The sequence below is a fragment of the Carcharodon carcharias genome, chromosome 15, assembly GCF_017639515.1.
Source record: "Carcharodon carcharias isolate sCarCar2 chromosome 15, sCarCar2.pri, whole genome shotgun sequence".
NCBI lineage: Eukaryota > Metazoa > Chordata > Chondrichthyes > Lamniformes > Lamnidae > Carcharodon > Carcharodon carcharias.
This window is the reverse complement of record NC_054481.1, coordinates 23,006,120-23,019,474: the sequence shown is the minus strand read 5'-3', so window position 1 is coordinate 23,019,474 and position 13,355 is coordinate 23,006,120. Positions and strand designations below refer to the sequence as shown.

Genomic DNA, 13,355 nt, shown 5'->3' with positions numbered 1-13,355 from the left:
TGAATGCACATTTTGGGCACTTTAATGCGGCAGCTGCATAATATTTAATATTCTACTGGAGTGCTGTTTTTGGCTGAAGGAGAGTGCTTCAGTTGGAGTTTGGTGACTGAGGGAGTTTAAGGGTTAAATTCCATCTAAAGCCTAGTCTCTCTCTAGTTTAGCAATTAACTAACAGTTGCTGTTAGGGTTGGAAAAAAGTGAGTTTTAATCCAGCCTTAAAGCAGGGCTCATTCAGGTTCTGCTTGCAGCTGCAACTAGTTATCTGGATAACTGGTGTAACCAGGTTTTCCAAGGCTAGGTTCAGTGACTATAAATGTAGGCTATCTCATAGTGCTGACTTTGTCTGCACTGGAGTGCTATTTTTGGCTGCATTAGGGTGCTTCAGTTGGAGTTTGGTGACTGAGGGAGTTTTGAGAGGAAGTGCTTCTTTCCTTTTCTACTTTTCCTCAAAGGAGAGTGGTGGCCTTGGTAAGTAGGACTTGGTGAGTAAAGTATAAAAGTAAAATATTTTTAAACAAGTTGCCATACTTGAATTTAACTGAAGTGCCAGGAATAAGGGAAATCTAGGGCCAATATAATAAAGTAATGTAAATACTCCAAAGTAGAATAATGTTAACATAAGGGAAGTAGAGTTAAGTCATGGCAGAGTAGCTCACTCGAGTTGAATGCGTGTCCTGTAATATGTGCAAAGTCATGGATGCTACCAGTGCCCTAGATGACCACATGTGCAGCAAGTGCAGCCAGTTGCAAGAACTTGAGCTCCGGGTTTCAGAGCTCAAGCAGAGGCTGGAGTCTCTGAGACACATCCGGGAGGCTGAGAGCTAGGTGGATAGCACGTTCAGAGAGGTGGTCACACCGCAGCTTAAGGGCCTGATGACAGAGAGGGAATAGGTGACCACCAGGCAGTCTTAGGGAAGTAGGCAGTTAATGCAGGAGTCCCTTGGGATCCCACTTACAAATTGGTTTTCCATTTTGGAAGCTGTTGAGAGAGCTGGTTCTTCAGATGAGCGCAGTCAGAGCCAGGTTTGTGGCATCACATGTGTCTCAGCTTTACGGAAGGAGAGGAAAAATAAAGAAGATCAATATTGATAAGGGATTCATCAGTTAGGGGAACAGACAGGCATTCCTGTGGCCATAGACGTGACTCGAGGATGGTTTATTGCCTCCCTGGTGCCAAGGGCAAGGATTTCACAGAATGGCTGCAGGACATTCTTTCGGGGGTGGGTTAAGGCACGCCCAGTGTGACGCGCAACTGGAAGCGCTAAGTGCTCCCTGTGTGGGCAAGAGAAGGAGGGAGAGTCAGGGCCTGCGTTTTCCACGCATGTGTGCAAAAGAGCACAGAAATCTCCCTGAGGCACGGAGCGGCCTCAAGGAGTTCAATTTCATTGTGAAAACCTGAAAATAAGATTTGAAAAAATTATTCAGACATGTCCCCTCTTGTGACAGTGTGTATGGATTTAATTAAAAATTTTTAATTAATTTATAAAACCTTCATGAAACCTCATCCCGCCCGTGGATGAGGTTCCATGAAAAATGCGAAGGCCGCCTGTGCTCTTTGCCTGCCCGCCAACCTCAAGTTTGGATGGGGAAACCTGAGAATCAATTTAATGAGTTAATTAATGGCCTTAATCAGCCTTTGACAGTTCTGTCAGCACGCAGCTGACTCCACTGAGGGCCCGCTGAACTGAGGAGCAAAAATGACGCGTGGTGACATCGGGACACACGACCGTCGTCTCCGCACGTCATATTGCATGTTGGTGAGCTGACCCGCCCCCACACGCTGACCAGAAGGTTCAGGCCATGATGATGGCGATACGCGAGACCTGGCTCAAAGAAGCGCAGAACTGTGTGTTAAATATTTCTGGGTACAAGATGTACAGAAAAGATAGGAAAGAAAGAAAAGGAGGTGGGGTGTCGGTATTGGTTAAGGAGAGCATTGCAGCGCTGGAGAAAGAGGATGTCCCAGAGAGTTCAAGGACAGAATCAATTTGGCTTGAGATAAGGAACAAAAAAGGTGCAACTACATTGCTCAGTGTAATCTATAGACTGCCAACTAATGAGAAGGACGTAGAAGAACAAATCTGCAGGGAAATTAGAGAGAGATGCAAGCATTATAGAGTAGTTATAATGGGGGAGTTTAATTACCCAAATGTAGACTGGGACAGTGGTAGTGTAAATGGCGGAGAGGGGCAAGAGATCCTAGATTGTGTTCAGGAAAGTTTTCTACAGCAGCATGTGTCCAATCCAACAAGATGGATGCACTGTTGAGCCTGGTTCTTGGAAATGAGGTGGGCCAAGTCGATCAAGTGTCAGTGCAGAATCATTTAGGATCGTTGTATTGTATGTTTTAGGATGATGATAGAAAGGGATGACAGGCAATCCAGAGTAAAAATAATTAGCTGGACGAGAGCCGACTTTGGTGAGGCAAGAACGGAGCTGGGCCAGATGGGCTGGAATGAAAGATTGACGGGAAAAACTGTAGCTGAACAATGGGCTGCCTTCAAAAAAGAATTAGTTTGGGCACAGTGAAAGAAAATTCCATCAAAAGGGAAAGGTAGGGAAACAAATCCAGAGCTCCTTGGATAAAAAGGGGAATAGAAATTAGGATAAAGAAGAAAAAGTGTGCTTATGACAGGTGTCAGGTAGAAAATACAATTGGGAACCAAGAGGAATACAGAAGGTTGCGAGGGTAGGTAAAAAAGCATATTAGAGAAGCAAAGATGGATTATGAGAAAAGACTGGCAGCCAACATAAAGTCTTCTATAGGCATATAAATAGTAAAAGGGTAGTAAAAGGAGGAGTAGGGCCGATTTGGGACCTAAAAGGGAATTTACACATTGATGAAGGGGCCATGGCTGAGGTATTAATTGAATACTTTGCATCTGTCTTTACCAAGGAGGTAGATGCTACCCAGACAATGCTGCCAGACAAGGAAACTGTCAATAGAAGTGTTCAAAATTGCTAAGGAGGAAGTGTGGAATAGACTGTCGGTACTTGAAGTTGACAAGGCACCGGGAACCACATGAGCTGTATCCAAGTATATAGAAGGGAGCGAGAGTAGAAATTGCAGGGGCACTGGCAATAATCTTTCATTCTTCCGTAGATTCAGGGGTGATGCCAGAGGACTGGAGAATTGCAAATATTATGATAAAAGCAAAAAACTGAGGATGCTGGAAATCCAAAACGAAAACAAAAATAAAAATACCTGGAAAAACTCAGCAGGTCTGACAGCATCTGTGGAGAGGAACACAGTTAATGTTTTGAGTCTGAATGACTCTTCAACAAAACTAAGGAACAATAGAAGAGGTGAAATATAAGCTGGTTTAAGTGGGGGATGGGACATGTGGAGCTGGATAGAGGGCCAGTGATATGTGGAGATAGCCAAAAGATGTCATAGACAAAAGGACAAAGAGGTGTTGACGGTGGTGATATTAGCTAAGAAATGTGCTAATAGGTGACATTAAGCGTAGAAAGCAGGACGAGTAAGGTACAGAGAGCCCTGTTCGGGTGGGGTGTGGGGAAGGGATCGAAATAGGCTAAAATGTAGAGATAAAACAATGGATGGAAATACATTTAAAAATACTCGAAATAATTAGGAAAAGAAAAATCTATATAAATTATTGGAAAAAAGGGGGATCGGAAAGAGGGTGGGGATGGAGGAACGAGTTCATGATCTAAAATTGTTAATCTCAATATTCAGTCCAGAAGGCTGTAAAGTGCCTAGTTCGAAGATGAGGTGCTGTTCCTCCAGTTTGTGTTGAGCTTCACTGGAACAATGCAGCAGACCAAGGACGGACATGTGGGCATGACAGCAGGTTGGAGTGTCGAAATGGCAAGCAACAGGGAGATCTGGGTCATGCTTGCAGACAGACCGATGGTGTTCCGCAAAGTGGTCACCCATCTGCGTTAGGTCTCTCCAATGTAGAGGAAATCGCATTGGGAGCAACGAACGCTGTAGAGTAAATTGAGGCAAGTGCAAGTGAAATGCTGCTTCACTTGAAAGGAGTGTTTGGGCCCTTGGACGGTGAGGAGAGGGGAAGTAAAGAGGCAGGTGTTGCACCTTCTGCGGTTGCAAGGGAAGGGCCGTGGGAGTGGTGTTCATGTGTAGGGGGTGATGGAGGAGTGGACTAAGCTATCCCGGAGGGAACGATCCATGCGGAATGCTGCCGGGGTGTTGGGTGAAGGGAAGATCTGTTTGGTGGTGGCATCATGCTGGAGTTGGTGGAGGAATTCTGCAGGGATCGTTCCCTCCAGGACACCTTGGTCCACTCCTCCATCACCCCCTACACTTCAACCCTCTCCCATGGCAAATATTATGCACTTGTTCATAAAAAGATTGTAAGGATAAGCCCAGCAATTACAGACCAGGCAGTTTAGCTTCAGTGGTGAACAAAATTCTAGAAACAATTATTCTGGATAGAATTAGTAGCCACATGCAAAAATATGGGTTGATAAAGAAGATCCAGCATGGATTTCTAAAGGGGAAATAGTTTAACTAACTTGCTGGAGCTCTTTGAAGAGGTAACAGAAAAGGTTGATGAAGGTAATGCTGTTGATGTGGTGTACATGGACTTTCAAAAGGCTTTTGATAAAATGCCACACAACAGACTTGGGAGAAAAAGTTATTGCTCATGGAATAAAATGTGCGGTAGTAACATGGATACAAAATTGTTTGAAAAATAGGAAGTCAAAAGTAATGGTCAATGGATATTTTTCTGGCTGGAGGAAGGTTTGTACCAGAGTTCCCCAGGGATCGGTACAGGGACCCTTGCTTTTCCTAAGAAAAGATGGTCTAGATCTTGGTGTGCAGGGGACAAATTGAATGTCTGCAAATAATTCGACAATTGGGAGTGTTGTAAAGTGCAAAGAGGACTGTGCAGAACTTCAAAAGGACACAGACAAGTTGGTGGAGTGGGCAGATAGGTGGCAGATGAAGTTCAATGTGGAGAAGAGTGAGATGATGCCTTTTGGTAGGAAGAACATGGACAGATGACACTAAATAAGGAGTGAAATTTTGAAGGGGTTGCAGGAGCAGAAAGACCAGGGTGTATATATGCATAGATCATTGAAGGATTATGGCAGCACTGGTGGAGGGAGCAGTTAATAAAGCATAAATAAGCCTTTTTTGTTACCTCTTCAAAAAGCTCCAGCAAGCTAGTTAAATGATTTTCCCCTTTAGAAATCCATGCTGGCTCTTCTTTATCCACCCATATTTTTCCATGTGGCTACTAATTCTGTCCAGAATAATTGTTTCTAGAATCTTGCCCACCACTGAAGTTAAACTGACTGGCCTGTAATTGCTGGGCTTATCTTTACAATCCTCTGCTTTATTAATAGGGTCATAGAGTACAAGAGCAGGGAGGTTATGCTGAATTTATATAAGACAATTGTTGGACCTCAGCTGGAGTATTGTGTAAAGTTCTGGGTGCCACATTTTAGGAAGGATGTGAACACATTGGAGAGAATGCAGAAGAGGTTTCCAAGAATGGTTCCAGGGATGAGAAACTTCAGCTATGAGGATAGATTGGAGAAGTTGGACTGTTCCCCTTTGGAGAGAAGAACGCTAAGAGGAGAGTTGATAGAAATGCTCAAAATCATGAGAGGTCTGGACAGGAGTAGATAGGGCAAAGCTCTTCCCGTTCATAAAAGGATCAAGAACGAGAGGGCACAGATTTAAAGTGATTTGCAAAAGAAGCACATGTGATGTCAGAAAAAACTTTTCCACACAGCGAGTGGGTCAGTCTGGAATTTACTGCCTGTCATTAGAAGATTATTTAAATAGAAACAACGTGCGGGGGTATGGGGAAAAGGCAGGGCAATGGCACTACGTCATAATGCTCATTTGGAGAGCCAGCACAGACATGATGAGCCAAATGACCTCCTTCTGTGCCATTAAGATTCTGTGATTTATTTATTGCAGTTTTCTAATTACAGAATACTGACATGAGGAGATTATTGGTTTTCTTTGACATTAACATGCATATCATCACCTTATTTCTATTTCATAGATGTACAATGCATTTCCCTTCTTGGGATTCCTTCCTGGATATCTTTCTCAATTATTCTCCAACTCTTAGCAGAATATTGCTTTCTTCAAGAACCTCTTCAATGAAAACTATCGGGAACCAAATGTGAATGACCTGAGGAGTTTTATTGAGGGGTTCGTGTTGAGATAACAGCAGGTAGAAACTCCATTCTCCTAAGACGTACTGTAGATTTTCTATAGGCTATGTTTGTTTTTGCCGGGAGAAAAGGCAACTTCGTTCAACTGGCATGACATGATGGGCTGAATGGCCACCTGTGGTGTAAATGTAGGATTCCATGTAAATGCTTTGAACAGAATCACATTTTTTTAAAAAGAAAGAGCTGTCAATGGAATTGTGCCTTTCAGAACCCCAGAATGTCCCAAAGCACATTATAGCCAATTAAATGTTTTTGAAGTGCAGTCATTGTTTGTGATGTGGATTCAACCAACATCACTAAAAGGGATTACCTAGTCATTACTACATTGCAAGTTGTGGGTATTTGCCCTGCTCAACGTGATTGCCTTTTTCCTACATTATAAAAGTGACTGCACTCAGAAAACACTTTATATTAGCTGTAAAACGCTTTGGGACATCCTAAGGACATGAAAGGCAATGGAAGTGCACCAGGGAGAACTCCCCTTCTTTTCCTTGTAATGCATCCACCTGGGAGAACAGACTGGGCCTCGTTTTAACATCTTATCTGAAAGTGACACCTCTGACAGTGCAGCATACCCTCAGTACCACACTGGAGTAATCGCGCTGCTGCCTCTTATTCCTGGCCCCCTTCCTGTGCTACATTTCCCAGTTTCAGGTTAATGATGTTTCACATGCCGTATTCTACAGATTCCAATCCTAATTCTGAGTTCTTGTGGTGTTAATTCTCTTAGGAATCGGACAATCCCAATTCATACTTCCATGAAAACAACTTAACATACACCACAACCAACCTGTTTGCTGCAGGGATGGAGTCCACCTCGACCACAATTCGTTGGGGAATGCTCCTGATGATGAAGTATCCAGAGATTCAGAGTAAGTAGCAGTTGGATTGATGCCCCTCTGGAGCTGATCTTGTATTATTTTGTATGCTTCATATTCCTGGATTACCCTGGGTGTGATTTTGAACTTGCCTGAATAAAGCTATAACTGTATTTCCAATCATTTTGAAAATGTAAAAGCAAAATACTGTGGATGCTGATGCTGGAAATCTAAAACAAAAACAAAAATAGCTGGAAAAACTCAGCAGGTCTGACAGCATCTGCGGAGAGGAACACAGTTATTGTTTCGAGTCCGAATGATGAAGAGTCGAAACATTAACTGTGTTCCTCTCCGGAGATGCTGTCAATCCTGCTGAGATTTTCCAGCCATTTTTATTTTTAAAATGTGCTTGGTTTGCAGGAAAAGTTCACGAAGAAATTATCAGTGTTGTTGGATCAGAACGATCTCCTAGAGCTGAAGATCGGAAAAATTTGTCATACGTTGATGCAGTGATCCACGAAATCCAGAGGTTTGGTGACATTTTGCCATTGAACGTCACACATGAAACCACAGTGGATTTAAACTTCAAAGGATTCTTCATTCCAAAGGTACCCTAGGGGAAGTATGGCCACAACTGGGGCCTGATATTCTGACATTTAATGGGGGGCGGGAAAGGAGTGGGGTAAGGGAGGAAGTGAGCTCTCAAAGTTGTATCTAATTGCATTGTGCACCATTAGGGAATAAGCGGATAGCTCTCTTGACTTCTATGTACCAACTTATCCATAATCCTTTCATGTGGCGATGTCTGGGGTGTTTTATTATTAAAGTCGCATGTTGTTGTCAAGTTGGTAATGGAGAAAGAGCAGAGTGGGAATAACTAAACAACTCTTTCAAAGAGATCCACCGGAACGATAGACTGAAAGGCTCTTTCTGTGTTAATAATTTTGGTAATTCCTTTTGAATATAACAATGAAATGATATTGAAATGATATTTGAATATTTTTGGGAACACACGTGATTCCATTGATGTCCTCTGTGCTGTACGATAAAACCCAATGGGAAAAACCAAATGAGTTCAACCCGTCTCACTTTCTGGATGCTGAGGGCAAGTTTGTGAAGAGAGATGCCTTCATGCCTTTCTCTGCAGGTAGCACAGCTTATTAGTTTTTGGATTATTTCTTGGTGGAATTTTCCCTCCCTTGTTAGGGAAAATAAAATGGAAATGTAGCATTAAGGAAATTGTATTTCTATTATCTTTTAGGAGTTTGGGGTGGTTGTGGGACTGCAAAGTAATGGGCTACTGTCAAAGCAAAGTCTGACCCAATATCTGTGCACATAGTTTTTAAGAGGGCGAGTGAGCAATTCGGAGCAGGAATCTGTGCTAATTTGCATTTTTCCTAAGACTGCCAAAAGCTGAGACCAGCTAATGAAACACAGACTGGGAAATAATGGAACTTCGATTGATTAAAAATACACCTTCAAAATTTCAGGATATCATAAAGTGCATCACGCCAATGTCTTTGAATCTTAGTCAATATTGAAATGTAGGGAAACACTGCAGACCGTCCAAGATGAATGCAGGTCTCATCAGGGATTTAGTGCCAAATGTTGAGGTGCAGGAGCTCCAAGGAAATATGTTGGCCATATCATTTCTAAGTCAACTATTACATTGTTTTCCTATGTATTAATCATTTGAGTCCCTAAACGTCAGTAAAACTATGCTTTTTAAGTGAAAAATATTAGTGCCGATAGTCATTCTATTTCAAACCATGTAGTATTTTGCATCATTAGACATTAGCATAGCTAGAATTTCATTATGCAACAGTTTAATGGTTTAATGCCAGCCTATTAAAACCATGAATTACAGAAAACTTTACTTCTGACTGGGGGATGGGATGTAGAGGCGAACTAATTTTCCTGATTTATATTAATAACCTAGACCTGGGTGTACAGGGCACAATTTCAACATTTGAAAACAATGCAAGACTTGCAAGTATTGTGAATGGTGAGGAGGACAGTGATAGACTTCAAGAGGACAGGGGAGAGCTGTACAGGAGGGTTACTGCTGTGTGGCTGCTGCCGCACATTGACTCAGAGACATTCGGCAGCAGCTGCATGAGGGTCGGGGCCATGGGCCTGGCCTTCTCTCCACCACCTCTTAATCTCCCCAGGCTCCGGATTCACAGCCACACCGCGAGCTCCGGACATTCCAGTCAACTCTTAACATCCGGCCTGAACTCAAACTCCAGGGCCTCGAGGCTAAACTTGCCCTTGTGCCCCAGATAATAACGCAGGTAGAAACCATTCCACGTGGTCCCCGCACCGGCAGCCTCTGCGTCACAAATCACGCAGCCCCACGTGGTTGCGAGAGGATATTCGTGCAGTTTTGATTGTTGCCACCAATGAGCCTTGCATGTGTTATTCCTGGAAACAAGTAGCTTCAATATTGGAGGCAGTGAGGATTAAAATCAATACCAATCTTACAGACTGAAAATCCAGCTAGACAATTTAATTGGGTGGATTCCACTAAGATCAGTGGAAAGAAAAAAATCAAGTGGGGCTTATGATGTATGGCCAATCAGCAAAGGGGAGTTTAATATCCTGCCTTTAACTAGGAGGTACCGGAGATAAAATAGGAGATATTGGAAGTGGGGTAAGGCTGGAGCCGGAGATACAGAAAATGACAATGACTTCTCCTAGCTACTAATCTTCAGGGACTGCTGGACGTACTCTGTTGGTAACAGGAAAAAGATGGTGTTCCATTTTCTGGCATCTAAATTGGGTGAAGCAAGGATATTCGCACCATATATGCCTCCTATAGGCGTGGCGAGTAGCTACCGTACCATACACGTGCAATACATTAATCATGCATTCTCTCCTGTCGCCTTTTATGCAAATGTACACTATTAATGTCAATCTAGTGTTTTATGACAAAAAAAATCATCCAGCATTTGTTAATGGTGAATTAGTCAGGACAATCCTATCATTCAGTTTGCCACATCTTAAGGATGTGTAAATTTTGTGTGAAAACTAAGAAAACTGAGAGCAGATAAAGACACGCTTCACTTTTTTCACGCTCACATTTCTTGTTGAACCCCCAGATTTGTTTATTCCGCAATACAGTTAAGATATTTTAGTTCCTCTGAATTTTCTGCCTTAAAACGATTTGAATAGATGTTTCACCACTTTACATTTTTCACTGCCCTCCTTCTGCACCTAATACTGTTCTCATGTTGGTTTTAAAATTCACAGCTGACCTCCGGAATTTATACAAATGCTTCTTTCGTGAGTGATTTCACTACCTTATCAATGTTTTGCATTGTTGTCAGGCAAGAGAGACTGGATTTGGACAAGCTCAGTTGATCCAAGAGCTCTTTGAGTTAAGGGCAGGCGTCTAAACGCCACAGGCATCGGTGGTAACTTTGTTACGGTCCCTATGAATCATGCAGGGACGCAGATTGGTGGGTTACAGGACTAGCCATTAAAGCCTTAAAGGTGCTCCAGCAGTGCTGCACCCTTGGGTCGTGGAGGTCAGAGCTGACTGGAATTGTACCTCTTCTAAGTTGATCGGGGCTGTGCCGTAGGTTTCTTCTTTCTCCTGATATCGCTTCCTGAGCTCCGGAAGGGTTTCCTCTTGAATCTCCTCACTATGCATACTCATCTCACCTCAGTGGTTGACCAGCAGATGTGTGATCAGTCCTTCATTGGCAAAGTTTAACTCTTGCTTGGCTTGTTCCAGTGAAGCCCAACGCAAACTGGAGGAACAACACCTCATCTTCCGACTAGGGACTTTACAGCCTTCCGGACTGAATATTGAATTCAACAACTTTAGGTCGTTAGCTCCCTCCCCCATCCCCACCCCCTTTCTGTTTCCCCCTTCCTTTTTTTTCCAATAAATTATAAAGATTTTCCTTTTCACACCTATTTCCATTATTAAAAAAAAATAAAAAAAACCCACTAGAGCTATACCTTGAGTGTCCTACCATCCATTCTTAATTAGCACATTCGTTTAGATACTATTACCAACTTTAACTTTAACACCTATGTGTTCTGTTGTTCTATTGTCGTTGACATCTTTTGATGATCTGCTTCTATCACTGCTTGTTTGTCCCTACAACCACACCCGCCCCCCCCCCCACCCCCCACCTCCACCTCTCTGTCTCTCTATCTCTCCGCCCCCCACATACACACCTTAAACCAGCTTATATTTCAACTCTTTCTTGGACTCGAACTCAAGTTCTGTCGAAGAGTCATGAGGACTCGAAACGTCAACTCTTTTCTTCTCCGCCGATGCTGCCAGACCTGCTGAGTTTTTCCAGGTAATTCTGTTTTTGTTTTTAACTCTTACTATGCTGGCTGAGATCCCACCCACAGGCAGGTCCTATGATCGGAACTATCTCCAACCAAGGTTAATGGCAGTGGGTAAAAACAAAAAAACTGCGGATGCTGGAAATCCAAAACAAAAACAGAATTACCTGGAAAAACTCAGCAGGTCTGGCAGCATCGGCGGAGAAGAAAAGAGTTGACGTTTCGAGTCCTCATGACCCTTCGACAGAACTTGAGTTCGAGTCCAAGAAAGAGTTGAAATATAAGCTGGTTTAAGGTGTGTGTGTGGGGGGGGGGGCGGAGAGATAGAGAGAGAGGTGGAGGGGGGATGTGGTTGTAGGGAGAAACAAGCAGTGATAGAAGCAGATCATCAAAAGATGTCAACGACAATAGTACAATAGAACACATAGGTGTCAAAGTTAAAGTTGGTGATATTATCGAAACGAATGTGCTAATTAAGAATGGATGCTAGGGCACTCAAGGTATAGCTCTAGTGGGGTTTTTTTATATAAAATGGAAATAGGTGTGAAAAGGAAAATCTTTATAATTTATTGGAAAAAAAAGGAAGGGGGAAACAGAAAGGGGGTGGGGATGGGGGAGGGAGCTCACGACCTAAAGTTGTTGAATTCAATATTCAGTCCGGAAGGCTGTAAAGTCCCTAGTTGGAAGATGAGGTGTTGTTCCTCCAGTTTGCGTTGGGCTTCACTGGAACAATGCAGCAAGCCAAGGACAGAGAGCAGGGTGGAGTGTTAAAATGGCAAGCGACAGGGAGGTTTGGGTCATTCTTGCGGACAGACCGCAGGTGTTCTGCAAAGCGATCACCCAGTTTACGTTTGGTCTCTCCAATGTAGAGGAGACCACATTGGGAGCAACGAATGCAGTAGACTAAGTTGGGGGAAATGCAAGTGAAATGCTGCTTCACTTGAAAGGAGTGTTTGGGTCCTTGGACGGTGAGGAGAGAGGAAGTGAAGGGGCAGGTGTTGCATCTTTTGCGTGGGCATGGGGTGGTGCCATAGGAGGGGGTTGAGGAGTAGGGGGTGATGGAGGAGTGGACCAGGGTGTCCCGGAGGGAGCGATCCCTATGGAATGCCGATAAGGGGGGTGAAGGGAAGATGTGTTTGGTGGTGGCATCATGCTGGAGTTGGCGGAAATGGCGGAGGATGATCCTTTGAATGCGGAGGCTGGTGGGGTGATAAGTGAGGACAAGGGGGACCCTATCATGTTTCTGGGAGGGAGGAGAAGGCATGAGGGCGGATGCGCGGGAGATGGGCCGGACACGGTTGAGGGCCCTGTCAACGACCGTGGGTGGAAAACCTCGGTTAAGGAAGAAGGAGGACATGTCGGAGGAACTGTTTTTGAATGTAGTATCATCGGAACAGATGCGACGGAGGCGAAGGAACTGAGAGAATGGGATGGAGTCCTTACAGGAAGCGGGGTGTGAGGAGCTGTAGTCGAGATAGCTGTGGGAGTCGGTGGGTTTGTAATGGATATTGGTGGACAGTCTATCACCAGAGATTGAGACAGAGAGGTCAAGGAAGAGAAGGGAAGTGTCAGAGATGGAGCACGTGAAAATGATGGAGGGGTGGAGATTGGAAGCAAAATTAATAAATTTTTCCAAGTCCCGACGAGAGCATGAAGCGGCACCGAAGTAATCATCGATGTACCGGAGAAAGAGTTGTGGAGTAGGACTGCAACAAGGAATGTTCCACATACCCCATAAAGAGACAGGCATAGCTGGGGCCAATGTAGACATGTAGACTGGTTGCAAGTCCTCAAGGCATGTTTGTTTTGATACTGCCGTATAGAACAGCAATGCAACATTGGCTAGTTTAATGGCAGTGAGACCTGTTGCAGAAGCTTCCTGTCCTGGCCGATGATCAGCCTCTGAAGAGATTGAAGAAGATCTTGTATTCATTAGATTCCTATTACACAGATAGTGTATTGAACTGTGTGAAACCAAAACTACCAGCTGTCCAAATATGCCCATAGATTGTGACATTAACACTTCTTGCAGCGAATATACTGCTA

At 43.7% G+C, this 13,355-nt stretch overlaps 1 protein-coding gene across 1 annotated transcript in view; it reads left to right on the top strand.

Annotated features, from left to right (window-relative positions):
• LOC121288346 overlaps positions 1-13,355 on the top strand; it is a 44,811-nt gene that overhangs the window by 4,415 nt on the left and 27,041 nt on the right. The window contains 4 exon segments of the mRNA XM_041206900.1: positions 6,009-6,182; positions 6,914-7,055; positions 7,422-7,608; positions 8,006-8,148. Of these exon segments, the coding sequence (XP_041062834.1) occupies positions 6,009-6,182; positions 6,914-7,055; positions 7,422-7,608; positions 8,006-8,148 (646 nt within the window).